General features: G+C 40.9%; 1 protein-coding gene across 6 annotated transcripts in view; it reads left to right on the top strand.

The window, feature by feature from the left end:
- Positions 1–18,107, top strand: part of SYK (spleen associated tyrosine kinase) — a 124,940-nt gene that overhangs the window by 92,741 nt on the left and 14,092 nt on the right. For 4 of the 6 annotated variants that reach the window (XM_088838167.1, XM_088838163.1, XM_088838164.1 and 1 more), the window contains 4 exons: positions 2,799–2,886; positions 4,470–4,647; positions 8,133–8,342; positions 9,196–9,385. In XM_088838167.1, the coding sequence (XP_088694293.1) occupies positions 2,799–2,886; positions 4,470–4,647; positions 8,133–8,342; positions 9,196–9,385 (666 nt within the window). The remainder of the gene's footprint in view (positions 1–2,798; positions 2,887–4,469; positions 4,648–8,132; positions 8,343–9,195; positions 9,386–18,107) is intronic. The other 2 variants (XM_088838168.1, XM_088838166.1) reach the window with 1 other exon arrangement.

The following is an 18,107-nucleotide window of genomic DNA, read 5'->3' as shown; positions in this document are numbered from 1 at the left end:
ACCTGAAACCCATTTTCTTATCCACAGACAAGACAGACAAGGGATGAACACCACACAGCCAATCAAAGTATGCATCCCTCTGTCCAGGGCTGTAGGCTAACTGTGGCCATCATTACTGATTCTTACTCCTCATGCCCTAGTGTCTTTTTCAGTGCTTTTTACATCCCCACCTCTGTTTTTAAATTCTCCCTGGCAAGATTCATATCGCAGATCATTGCATTCTGGCTTCAAATGTAATAGCCTTTATGAAGTCTTTCTGCTCCGGAGAACATCCCATCAGGGTGGAGGGGCTGCAGTCGTGGGATACATCCCTAAGGGGCCAAGAGTGGGAGACCTTCCAGTGCAGAGAAGGGGTATCGGTGCCTTCTCCTTGTCCATGATGGCTGGTCCTGGGGTCATGGTTTGGCTTTTGAGTTCAGAACCTTCCTACCTCGAGGGAAAAAATCGGAGAAGTTGAAATGATAGTCATTTAGTGAACCTAAAAGATAATTTATTATTTAATTTGAAAACTATTTCAATCTTGTAGTTTGATTACTGGAGGGGACTAAGCAGAGCAGGAGTATGGCAAGCTTTGGGAATTACCTAGTTTCTCATAGGACAGTTCTGTTGAGACCGGGTAATTATATCATAAATAAAAAGTGAACTAACTGTATATCCAAGAGTCTTATAATCATATGTTAATTTTTAAAAGCGGCATACTGTTATTTGGAATTCAGTTCAGTTCAGTTCAGTCTCTCAGTCATGTCCAACTCTTTGCGACCCCATGAATCATAGCACGCCAGGCCTCCCGGAAATACCCACACCTATTAATAGAAGAACTTGAGAGATAATTCATCTTTAAATCACATTAAAAGTGTTTACATTTCACACCTCCCAGTTTGAAGTTTGTCTCCATTCACTTATTCATGTTATGTTTGTTGAACACATTTTTATTTAGCAGTGGTTGAGTGAACAATTTAGCAACAAAGCTCTGATGCAGTGAGTAAATGATTATATCTCCTGTAACTTATATTCTGTTTTCATTCTTGATACATCACAGCTGTTTCTATTAAATAGTTGATAAGAGTGATGAGATAGTCATCAGGAAATGGATACAATGGTATTCCATTGACACATAAGAGCAGATGTCCTTTGGCTTGTCAGAAGGACCTTTACCATGGTGAGCCAGGGCTCTATAGAGCTCGGTAAGCAGCAGGAAGACAGTTTCAGGCACAAGTGACCATGTCGCAGAAGTGATGAACTGTGACTTCATTACTGTACTTTTGGATCCTGAGTTGGTGATGTCAGGAAGGCAGGTGAACATTCCATGTGTGCTAGTAGATAAGCGACTGTGTAAAATTCAGCTTACTATCTCTGTTTCTCTAAATTTCTCCAAAATATGGCAGTATCTCATTTCTTCATGGCCAGTGTTTGGGCACTGCTGAAAAAAAAAAAAAAAAAAACGGGTATGTAAAATTTCTTTCTACTCAACTCATGCCAAAAAGATAATTTGAATCATGGTTTTCCTGTGAACCAAATTTAGTAGCAGTATCCTTGTTTGGGGGCTTCCCGGTTAGCTCAGCTGATAAAGAATCTGCTTGCAATGCAGGATGACCCTGGTTTGATTCCTGAGTCAGGAAGATCCCTGGAAAAGGGATAGGCTACCCACTCCAGTATTCTTGGGCTCCCCTGGTGGCTCAGACGGTAAATAATCCACCTGCAATATGGGAGACCTAGGATCAGTCTCTGGGTGGGGAAGATCCCCTGGAGGAGGGCATGGCAACCCATTCCAGTATTCTTGCTGAAAAATCCCCGTGAACCGAGGAACCTGGCGGGCTACAGTCCATGGGGTCACAAAGAGCCGGACATGAGTGAGTGACCAAGCACACACCTTTGTTTTTAGTTGAGGATAAAGGTGGATCAGGCAGAACTGAGATGGAGACTTTGGGGAAGGAAAAGATATAGGAATATAACAGTGGATTTCCCCCCATTATATCCTGCTGCAAACTGATCCAAATCAAATACATAATAAGGAAAGTTGCCATTAATAATGGCCAGCAAGGGTTTTTTATCTGCATCAGTTCCCTGCTCTGGGTACAAGGAAGAAATACCTTCCTTCAGGTTAGCAAAAACAGGCTTCCCTGTCTCAAAGGGTTGGTTGATGATGATGATGACGACAGTGACAATTAACAGGTGGGGCACTAGACCCTGGGATGCTAGCAGCCACTTCATCTTGCTACCTCTAGCTCACTGACCAGGCCAACACTACCCTCTGGCATCTACCCAAATGTTGCTAGATCTCCACAGATTGTAAAGATACGTGTGGATACTGGGAATTCATGGATCCTTTCAAGTTGGGAAGTGGGTTGAAGCAGCTGGTAGATACTTAATGTTTCTTTTTCAATAATTTCTCTGTAATAGTAGAAAGAATTAATGGAGGAGGAGGAATCCAAGGGAATAATGAAAATCCTCAGCATCTTTTAGCAAGTGGACGTAGGATTTGAAAGGGCGAGTGAGTAGGCGGGAATTCCACCGAAACAGTTCTGGTTAATTCCTTCACAACACCCCCTGGGATCCCTGCAGGCCCCTCCTGTTATAGGAGTATGAGCTTTGTTTAGCCTTCCCAGCATCCCATCAGTTGCCCGGAGAATGAGATAAGCCATGTTGTTGTTGTTTTCCTGTCTCTTTTCTTGGTTCCTTCCTTTGTCTTCCCTGCTTAAGTTAAGATGTGATTATTTGAAAATAAAAATTAGCATGCAGGCCAACTCAACAGTGTTATTCATGAAGAAAAATGAGCTGTTATCATTTGTGTGCCTCAGGCCCCCACATCCTCAGGGAACCAGGTGGATAGTTCCACAACATTCAACCCTTACGAGCCAGACCGAGGACCATGGGCCAATGAGAGAGGTAAGAGCTGCCCCTTTAGTCCTGGGCATTCACAGCTCAGGGGTGCCTCCCACAGTCCCTTGCAAATGGCAGGGCTCACCCTGCTGTCAGCAGCTGTTACAGGCGCTGCTTAGCAGTGAGTGACCCTGTCATCTGGTGGCAGGTGGAAGATGCCATGTGTCTGCGAGTAGTGGTGTCTGTTGGATGAAATGGTCTGTACAGCCTCCCTCACAATAAATCACCCATGTTGAAAATATCCTTCAAACCCACTGCTTCAGAATATCTCACCTTTTCCAGTAATAAATGATGCTACTTAGTTTCCATTTCTAAGATCTGTTCTTGGAAAGATGTCTGTGTCCAGGAGTAAATTCAAATGGAGATCCAGCAATAAGCAGCTGGTAAAAACTGAAGAAATGTCTAAGTTTTGGGATTCTAGACATGCTCAGGGAACTACAGTGATTCTGTGAGGCCAGGAAAGGAAGCACCCCTTCAAACTCACAAGGCCTCTATTAGACTGGTCAGAAATGGGGCCTCTGGATCAGCTTCTTAGGTTTTCTAGGTCGCCCCAGGTTTTTGTTTTAGTTGGTAAACTTGATCTATTTAATGCTACAAAAAAAAAATCAACCCCAAACTTAGTAGCTTATATCAGCAACAGTTATTTAATTATCTCATGCAGGTCAGGAATCTGGGCAAGGCTGAACCGGGCCGTGGCAGCATGGGGCCTCTTGCAGGCAGATCGGGGGTGGAGCTGGGCCAGCAGGAGTGGAGACCATGGTGGGACTAGAACCAAGGCACTGGAGGCCAGGCAGCATCTTTCACCTCCAGGGTATGGAGCCTCAGAGACTCTTCATCTGGTCTCTCCACCTGGACTGGCTGGGGCATTCTCACAGCATAAAAGGAGCCAGGGCAGTTAAACAACTGCACGGAGTCTGAAGCTTCAAGATTCCCAGCAACCCAGACAGAAAGTGCATGGCCTTTAAGACCTGGCCTGAGTATATCACAAACATCACTACTGATGTACTCTATCGGTGGACATGATTACAAAAGCCACGGAGGGGAGGGGATGTAGACCCCACCTCTCAGTGAAGGAGGGCCAGGATTTTCAGTTTAAAGGCACCGCAGTCCATTAGGAGGGCCACATCCCAGGAGGTGCTAATGGTAAAGAATCTACCTGCCAGTGCAGGAGAGGCAAGAGATACAGGCTCAACCCCTGGGTTGGGAGGATCCTCTGGAGTAAGGGGCGGCAACCCACTCCAGCATGCTTGCCTGGAAAATTCCAGAGTAGCCTAGCAGACTACAGTCCATGGGACCGCAAAGATTTGGACACGACTGAGCACATCCGTCTCTGCTGCTGACAGGAAAACTCTTTCTTGATGTACATTAGTGCAAGAACAGGGGTCAAGTACAACAAAGATGAGGGCCTTTTTCCTACCCTGCCAGAGCTGGGAAAGGCTGCATCTCAAATGCTCACTTGCACTATAAATGCCCAAGGTCACCAAGGTCGTGAAAGGCAAGGCAAGAACCCAGGAGGCAGGAGCTAGGGACGATGGCAGTTTCACATGGGATCATGTCCGTGGGCTGTAAGTTTCTTAACTCCTTTTCAGAAGCTCAGAGAGAAGCCTTGCCCATGGACACTGAGGTCTACGAAAGCCCCTATGCAGACCCTGAGGAGATCCGGCCCAAGGAGGTCTACCTGGACCGGAAGCTGCTGACCCTGGAGGACAAGGAACTGGGCTCTGGGAACTTTGGGACCGTGAAGAAGGGCTATTACCAGATGAAAAAGTAAGTCAAAAGTTTGCACCATTTCCCTGCACTTATTCTCATGTGAGCTTACATTCTAGAAACTACCACATATACATGTATCATGTTCTTTTAATCCCAGACACAAAATGTAATGTGGCATGGCTAAATCCTTTGTGATTGACTGTATAATTTTTGTTCATTTCTGGTACAATTACAATGAAAGTATCCATTATATATATTAACTATGTATATAATAGTTTCGATGTGTTATGTGTCCCTTATAGCGAATTAAGAAATAGAGTCAATGAAAATATAAGAAAATAAAAACATCATATTTTACCACCCAAACACTGCAACTATTAACAAACCTGAGTGTCTATAATTTTTAGATCTTTACATGCACATTCATACACATATGTATTATTTAAGATGCAATCATTCATTGATAACAGTGTTTTCACTTATTTTCTTTGACTTTTAAAAATTGTGTCTCATTTCTCTTAGCCAGAAAATTCTTGATGACAAGTTTTATTAGTATAATTATTTATTTGCTTTAGTCTATAATTTCAAAGAACAGTAGGTATTATGTGTGTGCACGTGCGTGTTAAGTTGCTCTGGGTCCGACTCTTTGCAACCCTATGAATTGTAGCCTGCCAGACTTCCCTGTCCATTGGATTCTTCAGACAAGAATACTGGAGTGGGTTGCCATTTCCTCCTCCTGAAGCTCTTCCCAACCCAAGGATTGAACCCATGTCTCTTATGTCTCCTTTCGTAGGAGGGTTCTTTACCACTAGCACCACCTGGGAAACCCTAGTATGTATTATATAACAATTAAAATTGCTAGATTACTAAAAATTTCTTTGTATTTTATTTGGTGTTTAGAAGGCATCTGTCATGGAATTTTCAGTAAAATTATTGGTTTCTAAAGTCCTTTGAAACAAATCCTCTAAAAATCTATGTCCAAACTAGGAAGTTACAGATATGAATATAACTGGGTTTGGTTGTTTGATGCTATTTTAAATTTAAGGAATTTGTATACAGTTTTTTCTTGAGTAGATATTTTACATGGCTCAAGGGTCAAAAATACAAGCAAGGGTATGCACAGAAACTTATGCTTTTAATCCTGCCCCTTTCACCATATGTGTTTATACATATATATATATATGCTGTTCAGTCACTAAGTCATGTCCGACTTTGTGTGTGTGTGTATGTGTGTATATATATATATATATATATGACATATGACAGATATATAAAGTCATATATATAGATATATGACTGCTATGCTTACTTTTAAATAAATTACTATGATATATGTCCATTATTTTATAAAGTGAATATAAATTATCCTCTATTAAGGTATAAATTTTCTCAGCTTGTTTGTAATACTGAATTCCTTGCTTAATTAAATGTACAAATAGACATGGACATGACTATAGATACATAATTTCAACTAGAGATGTGGGGAGAGGAGAGGTCATATAGGTTAACTGGGGGCAAAATGATGTCTTTATAGTGTTGAGTCTTCATATCAATAAGCATGACCCATCTTTCCATCTACTTGGGTCTTTAATTTCTCTGCGCAAAATTATTTAGTTTTTCGTGTAGAGGTCTTGCACAGCTTCTTTGCTGGATTCATTCACAGGTATTTAGTATTTGGGGTTTTAATATATGTGGTATAATTTTTAAAATTTTACTTGCTATTCCTTAGCATTGCTTGAATGTAAGAATATGATTTTGTCTGTTTGCCCAGTGTCCAACAACTTTTCTTAAAGTCTTCTATTATTTTTCACTCATTATTTCCAGTAGCTTATTTGTGTATTGTTTGCCCCAGAAATATATGATCTATAAATAACAACAGCTTGATTTCACCCTGTCCCATTCTTATACTTTTACACTTCCTCCTTGCCTTATTGTATTAACTAGAAACTGTGGTTCAGTGTTAAATAAAAGTGCCAGTGGTCACATTCCTCATTCCTGGTTTCAGGGGGAAAGCTTTCAGTATTTCACCACTAGGTTCATAGCTGCCCTTTATCAGATTATGGAAGTTTCCTTTTATTTCCACTTTTCTAAGAGGTTTGTTTTTATTCGTAAATGTGTGTTACATTTTTTGTTTATTTTTTCTCCTCTGCTGATAGTCTTTTTCTCCTTTATTGTGTTTATGGATGAATTACACTGATTTTCAGATGTTAAACCCACCTTGCATTCCTGGAATAAACCTATCTTATTCATGAATTATATATTCATTATATCTTTCTCATAAAGCACTGAATTAAATTTTTTAATATTTCCTTTTGAATTTTTGCATCTACGTTCATGGGAGATATCAGTAAATTATTTTCCTGTAATTTCTTTGCCTGGTTTTGGCATCAGGGTAATGCTAACCTCATAAACTGAGTTGGGAAGTTCCCTTCTTCTTTTTGTTTCTGGAAAAGTTTGTGAATGTTCTTTCTTCCTTAAACATTGGAAGAATCAAGAGGTTTTTGCTTGTTAATTTTGACCCCTACCTCACACCATACATGAAACTAGTTCCAGATGGATGGTAGACTGAAATGTGGAAGGTAAAACAATAAGCTAACTAGAGATGGCATAAGATTATATTTCCTTGATCTCAGGAGGAGGATGCAGAGGCTTCTTGGGTACTGGAGAAGTTCTATACTTCCATCTGTGTAGGAACTACATCTTGTGTCTAATGTGTAAATACGCTTGAGTTCTACACTGCAGCTATATGTTCTTTTCTGAATGTATGTCAGACTTACTCTGTTATTATGTTATTTAACCTATTTTATTTGATACTTCTGTTTTTATTTTCTACTTTTGAAGTTCAACAAAAGAGTTATACTTCCTGCATTTGTGGGAACTGTATCATGAAAAGATGCAGTTTTTCAAATCGTACATAGTTAAGTTAATCGTACATAATAAATATTTATTGATTTAATCCCCACTATGTCAGAATATTTTCAAGAGTTCAAACATGACTTAGATGATGCTTTTATTCAAAAATAGAAAAGAATTAGTTTTTTTTCAAGCTTTTTGAACCATGCTTAAAATTAGAAAAACTCAGTTTTTGGAAGTGTTTTGTAAATTATAAGCTTCAACAGTGCATGCTTTTTAATTCTGCATCTAGAAATTCATTGTAACGTATATTAAAGGCATGTTGTAATTACATATATTACACATAATAATGTGATAAATCTCAAGACGTTACTGGAATCCATGCATGTCATAGTTTTTGAAGTTTATTTGATAAACATTCCTCAGGGTGTCAGCTCTCCGGTTGATTGGGGCATTCTTCAGCTCTCTCCCACTATTTTCAACAAATTAGGTATTACTCCCTGTCTCTAAAATGAGAGTGCATGATCGAAGAATTAGCCATGTGCAAGGCTTCTCCGGGCACATGTCCACTCTGTGGCAGGTATTTCCATAGCGTCATTTCCAGCACAGGAATCATGCTTCATGGAAGATAATTATCTATACGTGAGCCACTTTGAAAAGTTTCTTATGTGTTCCTATTTCTTTTGCAGAGTTGTGAAAACAGTGGCTGTGAAAATCCTGAAAAATGAGGCCAATGACCCTGCTCTTAAGGATGAGTTATTAGCAGAAGCAAACGTCATGCAGCAGCTTGACAACCCTTACATTGTGCGCATGATAGGGATATGTGAAGCTGAGTCCTGGATGCTGGTCATGGAGATGGCAGAACTTGGTCCACTCAACAAGTACTTACAACAGAACAGGTATCCTTAGGTGCCCCAGCAGCTCATACGTGAGGGGCAGGGCCTGCCTGCCCAATGCACATCATAGCCTGATTCCTTCCAGAACCCTTGTCTCCTCTGGTGCCTCCCCAGAGTTGGCCCATACTCTTGAATGGGGAGGTTTGAGAGCTGTAGTCTTTGGATCAAGTGTTCTTTAGCTCTTAATGCATAAAGAAAAACTCTAATTCCACAATTCTGTCTCCTTTGCTCATGTCATACTGGCCTGGTGATAGAGTCAGCTCTAGACTATCTTGGCAAGTATTCTCCTGTCACCAGGCAGAAAGAATGTGCTCTTTTAAAAGAAACAATTAAATAAACATTTTATATGGGAAAACAGTGATATTTTACATATCTGGCTAACTACTGCATTCCCATAAGTAATTATTTTTTAAAATATCCATTGCTGTTAATTCATTGCAACCATCAATGGAGTAATCATGCTATGCTCATCTCCAGCCATGGTTGAGATAGTCAGTCATGAGGAATAAATCATAATAACAGCCACTGATTACTTTATCCCATTTGCACCTATGTTTGTACTTAATTGGGACTCAGGGTTGGTGTTCTTACCTTTTCAATATTGGAACGAGGGTTCTAACTGAACCCTGGTTCTCCATGAGCCAGGTCTGACCACCCTTTTATACTGCTTTTCATGTAATTTAAAGCACACACTGAAAATTCTAGCAGCTGAATACCAGTCACCACCACTTGTGACTCTTACTTTAGAAGAATAGGAAATAAGTGGGTTCATATTCTCTCTGTATGAGAAGCATGGTTGGTTGTTCTGAAATGGACTCCTGTTCACTATCATTAATGACATATGTGTGACTTTCAGGCATGTCAAGGATAAAAACATCATAGAGCTGGTTCATCAGGTGTCTATGGGAATGAAATATTTGGAAGAGTGCAATTTTGTGCACAGAGATCTGGCTGCAAGGAATGTATTGCTGGTTACTCAACATTATGCCAAGATCAGTGATTTTGGACTTTCCAAAGCACTTCGTGCTGATGAAAACTACTACAAGGTACGAACAACTTACCCACCATTGAGAGCAGCTGGTAGTAAAAATCTGAAATGCAAATATATGTTTCTTTATTTTATTTTGGTAAGATTTCAAGAAGCAGTTTCCCCATAGAAAAATAACTGTGTAAGAAATGTTCTTCTTAAGTTTTGATTCTATTGTTAAAAAGATGGAAATACTCTAGTAAGTCACAACTTGAGATTTACTCAGAATAGTATCTTCCAAACTACGTTCCTTAGAACAATAAGGAATCAAGGTATTAATGATGATTCATCTGGAAAAAACAAGAATAGAATTCATTTGTTAAATTACTTTGGAAACTACATAATGGACAGTTTGACTCTAGTAGAATTTTTCAAAGCTCCTCTATGAACCCTCAAATGAACTAATAGCAAGTAAAAGAAGGGAAAAAAGTAAAAAGCCCCATCCTCATATGAACTCAGTCACAGAGTGTATGTGGAGTCTACCCTGACCCATTGAAAAATGTAACGGAGACCAGATAGTAGAAAAGGGTGTCAAGAACATGTTCTCAACTCTTCACGTCCCTGGGAATGTCCAGCAGTCTCAGAAATAGATGACATACCCTGATGATCTAACTAGTGAATGGCGGGATGAGAGTTGTGGAGTTTCCCTGAGTGCCACACCACAAAGTGGTGAAGACACCTAAGTGACCACACACACCCACCCATGCTTTCTCTGAGAGACAGCAGTGGGTATGGCAGATGGTGATGGATAGCAGATCTTAGTCAGCGAAGGGTCAGCACAAAGGCTGAGCAACAGAAGCAGATCTCCCAGCACAGCTCCTCACTCCATTCTTCATAGACAAGCTAGCCCCAGAGAAGCCACTTCAGAAATGAGCCAGAATGTGTAAAGCATCAAATGATCCCTTTGATGGGACTGCTAGGAAATGGAGCAAAGGGAACAATAGCCTTCAAATAATAACTACACATACACACCAGAAAAAAATAGATTTTAAAGTTAGAGACACTTTGGAACACGCCCTTCATGATAAGTAGGAAGAAGAAAATACAGATTATCTAAAGCAAGGGCTTAAAGAGGAGACAGAGAAGTTGAGATAACAAATAGTCCCGAAACTTGTTGCATTAAAGCAACAGCAAGCACTTATTTACTCACAGTTCTGCAGGGTGAGCAGAGCTTGGTGGAAATGGTGCATCTCTGCTCCATACAGTATCATGGGGGTGGTTCCAAGAGGTCAGGAGGATTTATTTCCACTCTGCTCACTCATACCACTAATGACTGATTTGACATGGGCCATGATCTGGGACTTTCACTGGTCTGTATCCATTTAAAAATAACTTATCTACATGTGGCCTCTCCCCTGGGCTTCCTCACAGCATGGCAACTGGGTCCTGAGACCAAGTTACTCAAGAGGCAGGAAATAAGAGATTGTCACACTCTTAACTTCAAGGCCTAGGAACTGGCTTAGTGTTGTCCACTTATTCTATTGGTCTGAGCAACCCCAGATCACCCATCTTCAAGGCAGAAGGGAGGAATGTCAAAGAATATGAGGGTCAATTTCTTCAACTGCCACAGATATTAAACAGCATATTTTGAAAAGGGAACAAGCAGATCTCTGAAAGTCTATAAAGAAGGGGAAGAAAATATAGAAGACAGTGTAGAAATAAAAGGCAAAGGATCAGGAGCAAGACAGTGGGGTAGGAGATCCAGATTCTGTCCTCCAAAAATAATCAATGGTCAGATAGCTATCCATGAATGAAACAGCTTTGAGAGAACTCTTGTTGTTATGTCTGACTCTTTGCAATCCCATGGGTTACAGCACGCCAGGCTTTCCTGTCCTTCACCGTCTCACAGAGCTCCAGAGAGAACTCTGGAGTCCACTTAAAAAGCTTTAGCAACACAGCAGAATGAAAAACATGAGAATAACTGCCCTAAAAGGAAAGAACAGTAACTTCATTTTGCCTGCATCAGCCCATCCTTCAGGTCAGTACTACTCAGTGCCAGGCAAGAACCCAGCTAGAAAGAGCTCTCTTCACCAGGAAAAGGAAAGCCTCAAGAATTCCAGACCCCTGTCTCTGCTTCAAGAGCCCCTGACCCCTTCCTCCTCTCCTCAGGGACCCCAGACTTCTTATCAACCTACCTAGGAATTGATTCTCTCAGGACTTCCCCGGTGGTCCAGTGGTTAAGAATCCATCTTCCAATACCGGGAACACGGGTTCAATCCCTGGTCAGAGAACTAAGATTCCATGTACTTCAGGGTAGCTAAGCCTGTGCGCCACAGCTTGATAGCCCATGCACTGCAATTGGAGAAAGCTTGCACACCACAACAAAGGGTCAACACAATCAAAAAACCGTCTTAAAGAAAGGAATTAGGAAAGCCTACGGGACTTATGGAACACCATAACGCGAAATGAGTTATGTATTACTGAAGTCCAAGAAGAGAGAACAAAAGGGGCAGAAAACTTGTTTTTAGAAATAATGACTGAGGCTTCCCAAATCTGAGGAGATTTGGGCATCCAAGTTCATGAAGCTCATAGGTCCCAGGTAAATTCAGTTGAAATAGATCTTCTCCAAGACACACAATAATAAAACTGCCAAAAATCAGAAAAAGAATCGTAAAAGCAGCAAGAGAAAAAAACTCTTGTCACTTACAAGGGAGCTCCCCCTAAGGCTACCAACAGATTTCTCAGCACACATCTATAATCCATAAGAGAGTGGAATGATACAGTCAATGTAGTGAAAGAAAAAGAAAAAAAAAAAAAAACCAAGAATACTATATATCCCAAAGAATACTTTATGTCCTTCAGAAATGAAGATGAGATAAAGACTTTCCCAGCCAAAAAAAAAAGCTGAGGGAGTATATTACCACTAGACCTATGTTACAAGAGATTCTGAATTCTTCAAGCCAAAATAAAAGGAAGCTAATTAGTAACATGAAAAATATGAAAATATAAAGCATACAGATAAAGGTAAGTATATAATCAAATTTAGCATTCCCCATTACTATAATATGGTGTTGTGTTAATCACTTAATGCTGGCATAAGGGCTAAAGGACAAAAATATTAAAAATAGCTATGGCTACAATAATTTATTAATGGATACGTGATATAAAAACTTTAATTGTGATATCGAAAACATAGCATGTATGGGGAAGAGTGAAAGGGTAAGAGTATTTGCATACAATCAAAGTTAAGTTGTTGTCACCTTAAAATAGATTTATATTTGTAAGATATTTTAGGTAAGCCTTAGGGTAACCACAAGGAAAAAACCTGCAGTAGATGCATAAAAGGTAGAGCAAAAGGAACTAAGTATACCACTATGGAAAATCATCAAATCACAAAGGAGGACAGCAAGAGAGGAAGAAATGAACAAAGGAAATCAAAGATACCCAGAAAACAATAATATGATATTAGTAAATCTTTACCCGTGAATAATTACTGTAATTGTAAATGGATTAAATTTGTCAATCAAAATCCATAGAGTGACTGAAAGGACGAAAAAAAAAAATAACCCAGCTAATATGCTGCCTACAAGAGACTCACTTCAACTTTGCTGCTGCTAAGTCACTTCAGTCGTGTCCGACTCTGTGTGACCCCACAGACGGCAGTCCACCAGGCCCCCCGTCCCTGGGATTCTCCAGGCAAGAACACTGGAGTGGGTTGCCATTTCCTTCTCCAATGTGTGAAAGTAAAAGTGAAGTTGCTCAGTCATGCCTGACTTGTAGTGACTCCATGGACTGCAGCCCACCAGGCTCCTACGTCCATGGGATTTTCTAGGCAAGAGTACTGGAGTGGCTTGCCATTGCCTTCTCCACACTTCAACTTTAAGGACACACAAAATCTCAAAGTGAAGAGATGGAAATATATATCCCTTACAAATGGAAACCAAAAAGTAGCAAATGTACCTAGGTTTATATCATACAAAATAGACTTCAATCTAAAAACCTTAGCCAGAGACAAAGGAGGTCAGTCATCATATAATGGTAAAGTGGTCAATTCATAAAGAAGATATAATAATTGTAAATATACATGCCCCAACACTGGAGAACCTAAATATATTAGCAAATACTAACATATATGAAGGGAGAAGTGGATAACAATATAATAATTGTGGGGGCTTTCAATACCCCACTTTTAACAATAGATAGGTCATACAAACAGAAAATAAGTAAGGAAGCATTGGACTTGACCTATACTTTAGACTAAATGGATCTAACAGAATTCATAAGAGAATTCTATCAAACATATCAAGAAGAATGAATGCCCAAAATGGAAGAGGAGGAAATACTCTCAAATTCATTTTACAAGGCCAATGTTATCCTGATACCAAAGCCAGATACAAGGAAAGACAACTATAGGCCAATATCCCTGATGAACTTAGATGCAAAAATTCTCAACAAAATACTAGCAAACTAAATTTAGCAACACGTTACAAAGATCACACATCATGGTCAAGTGGGATTTATTTCTGAATGCAAGGATAATTCAATATATGCAAATCAGTAAATGTGATACCCCATATTAATAGAATGAAAGATAAGAACCATATGGTCATCTCATTAGATGCATAAAAGGCATTTGACATAATTCACATCATTTCATGATAGTCTCATGCAAAAGAGACTGGTGCAAAAGGAACATACCTCAACACAATAAAGGTCATGTATGCAAGCCCACCGAAGAAGGCAATGGCAAGCCACTCCAGTACTCTTGCCTAGAAAATCCCATGGATGGAGGAGCCTGGTAGACTGCAGTCCTTGGGGTCGCTACAAGTCAGACATGACTGAGTGACTTCACTTTCACTTTTCACTTTCACACATTGGAGAAGGAAATGGCAACCCACTCCAGTGTTCTTGCCTGGAGAATCCCAGGGATGGTGGAGCCTGGTGGGCTGCCATCTATGGGGTCACACAGAGTCGGACACGACTGAAGTGACTTAGCAGCAGCAGCAGCATGCAAGCCCACAACTGATGTCAAACTCAGTGGAGAATGGTTGAAAGCTTTTTATCTAAGATCAGGAATAAGATGAGTGCTTATTAAACAGTACAGGAAGTCCTAGCAAGAGCAATTGGGGAAAAAAATAAAAAGGCTTATGTATCAAAGTTACCTCAAGTTAAGAAAAGAAAAAAAAAGGCATCCATACCTGAAAGGTAGAATAAAGTTGTCTTTATTTACAGATGACATAATCTTATACAGTTGACCCTTGAACAACACAGATTTGGATTGTGCAGGTCCACTTACACGTGGATTTCTTTCACTAAGTATGTTCTATAGCACTACACATTTCACTATCGGTTGAATCCATAGATGCAGAACCATGAAGACGGAGAGCCAAGTGTAAGGTTATACATGGATTTTTGAGTATATGAAGCATTGGCACCCTGAACCCACACATTGTTTAACCCCCACATTGTATATAGAAAACCCAAAGACTGCATCAAAAAGCTGTGAAAACAAATAAACAAATTCAGTAAAATAGCAAAACACAAAATCAACATACAAAAATCAATTGCATGTCTGTACACTAACAAAGATCATGGCATCTGGTTCCATCACTTCATGGGAAATAGATGGAAAAACAGTGGAAACAGTGTCAGACTTTATTTTTTGGGGCTCCAAAATCACTGCAGATGCTGACTGCAGCCATGAAATTAAAAGACGCTTACTCCTTGGAAGGAAAGTTATGACCAACCTAGATAGTATATTAAAAAGCAGAGACATTACTTTGCCAACAAAGGTCCGTCTAGTCAAGGCTATGGTTTTTCCTGTGGTCATGTATGGATGTGAGAGTTGGACTGTGAAGAAAGCTGATCGCAGAAGAATTGATGCTTTTGAGCTGTGGTGTTGGAGAAGACTCTTGAGAGTCCCTTGTACTGCAAGGAGATCCAACCAGTCCATTCTAAAGGAGATGAATCCTGGGTGTTCATTGGAAGGACTGATGCTAAAGCTGAAACTTCAATACTTTAGCCATCTCATACGACGAGTTGACTCACTGGAAAACACTCTGATGCTGGGAAAGGTTGGGGGCGGGAGGAGAAGGGGACGACCGAGAATGAGATGGCTGGATGGCATCACCGACTCTGTGGACATGAGTTTGAGTGAACTCTGGGAGTTGGTGATGGACAGGGAGGCCTGGTGTGCTGTGATTCATGGGGTCGCAGAGAGTCGGACACGACTGAGCAACTGAACTGAACTGAACTGAACTGACACTAACAATGAACTATCTGAAAAAGACATGAAGGAAAAACTTTCATTTACAATTGCATCGTAACAATAGATATTTAGGAAAAAATTATTCCAAGAAAGTTAAAAGATCTACAGACTGAAAATAAGACATTTATGAAAAATTGAAGAATACACAAATAAATGGAATGATATCCTGTGTTCATGGATCAGAAGAGTTAATATTATTAAAATGACCATACTACACAAAGCCATCTACAGATTCAATACAAATCCCTACAAGAATTCCATGTTTCACAAAAATAGAAGAAATAATCCTAAAATTCATATGGAACCCCCAAAGACCCTGAATAGACAAAGCAATCCTCTGAAATAAGTTGGATGTATTATGCTTCCTGACTTCAAACTATACTACAAAACTATAGTAAATAAAACAGTGTGGTACTGACATAAAAACAAACATGAAAACCAATGGAACAGAAGCAAGAACCCATAAACCTATGCATATATAGTCAAGTAATATTTGATAAGGGAGTCAAAGATATCCAATGGGGAAAAATACTCTTCAAAAACTGGATATTCACATTCAAAAGAATGAAATTGGACCCCTGGACTATAACACTCACAAAAATTAACTCGAAGTGGATTGCTGCTACTGCTGCTAAGTCACTTCAGTCGTGTCCAACTCTGTGTGACCCCATAGACGGCAGCCCATCAGGCTCCCCCTTCCCTGGGATTCTCCAGGCAAGAACACTGGAGTGGGTTGCCATTTCCTTCTCCAATGTGTGAAAGTGAAAAGTGAAAGTGAAGTCACTCAGTCATGTCTGACTCGTAGAGACCCCATGGACTGCAGCCTACCAGGCTCCTCCGTCCATGGGATTTTCTAGGCAAGAGTACTGGAGCGGCTTGCCATTGCCTTCTCTGAAGTGGATTAATGAATTTAAATGTAAGACTTGAAACTATAAAACTCCTAGAAGAAAACATGGAAAAAGCTCCTCAGCATTGGTCTTGGCAATGATTGTTTGGATATGACACCCAAAGTACAAGCAACAAAAGCAGAAATCAACAATCAGGACTACATCAAACTAAAAAGTTTTCTGTATATCAAAAGAAACAATCGACAGAATTAAAGGTCAACCTAGAGAATGTGAGAAAATATTTGAAAACCATCTATCTGAAAATTGGTAATTATCCAAAATACAACTCAATACAACTCAGTAGCAAAAAATCCAAATAATCCAGTTTTTAAATGGGCAAAGGACCAGAATGGAAAGATTCTATTTTTCCTATATTTCTATAGCAAAAGAAGACATACAAATAATCAACAAGATTTCAACAAGATGGTGGAAGAATAGGACGGTGAGACCACTCTCTCCCCCACAAATTCATCAGAAGAACATTTGAACGCGGAGTAAAGTCCACAAAACAATTTCTGAATGCTGGCAGAGGACATCAGGCACCCAGAAAAGCAGCCCATTGTCTTCGAAAGGAGGTAGGAAAAAACATAAAAGATAAAAAGAGAGACAAAAGAAGTAAGGACGGAGCTCCGTCCCAGGAAGGGAGGCTTTTAAAAGAGAGAAGTTTCCAAACACCAGGAAACACTCTCACTGGCGAATCTGTGGCGAGCCTTGGAAGCTCAGAGGGCCACATAACCGGGAGGAAAAAGAAAGAAACAATTAAAACCCACAGATTACGCGCCAAACAGTAACTCCCAGCGGAGAAGCAGCACAGACGCCTGCATAGCCATTAGCAAGCGGGGGCTGGGCAGGGAGGAGCCGGCTGAACTGCTTAGAGAGAGGACTGCGCTTGAATGCCGTGAGGGCAATCTGAGAGAACTGGGGATAGCAAAGCAGACTGGGATAGCTTCCCTGCAAAAAGGTGGAAAGCTCTAACCTAAGACTCCGCCAGCCCCACTCACAGAACAAAGGACTGAGCAGAGCGAGCTGGCTGCGGTCGGCCCGTCCCCCGTCCCCTGCCGAGACAGGCAGGGAGGTCAGCCAGAGCCGGAGGGGGCAATCGCGGCCCCAGAAAGGCATCCGATACAAACTGCAGGCAGGCTTGTTGCTAATCAGGACTTCTTGGACTCGGGCCGGTCGATATCTGCCTGAGAAGGTGTGCCGGTTGTACACCCAGAAAACCAAGTGGCAGGGACTGGGGAGGCGATAAGTCGCAGCAAATGCGCTCGCTAAACACCTGGTCACCTGAGCTGCTTGGACCGGGGAAGGCACAAAACGCAGGCCCAACCAAGTCTGCGCCTTTGTGGAGTACCTGAGAACCTGAACTTGAGCCGCTCAGACCTGGGAAGTGCATACAACCCAGCACTGGCCTCGGACAGTTCCCGGCAGAGCAACCTAGAGCCTGTGCAGTGTAGACTGGGACAGCAAATGCGCTGTGAGTGGGGGAAAATCCAGTGTGGCCGAGACGCTGCGAGCACTCCCCACAGACGCCAGAGATATTTGTCTGCAGTGTTCCTCCCTTCCCAGAACAGGACTGAACAACTGAGCCTTAAAAAGTGTCCACCTGCACCCTAGTGTCAGGGCAGAAATTAGACACTGAAGAGACC

Source organism: Moschus berezovskii, chromosome 7, assembly GCF_049115385.1.
Source record: "Moschus berezovskii isolate FMDL1 chromosome 7, NW_MosBer_1.0, whole genome shotgun sequence".
Classification (NCBI taxonomy): domain Eukaryota; kingdom Metazoa; phylum Chordata; class Mammalia; order Artiodactyla; family Moschidae; genus Moschus; species Moschus berezovskii.
Note: the sequence above shows the minus strand (reverse complement) of the source record. Positions and strands in the feature narration are given on the sequence as shown.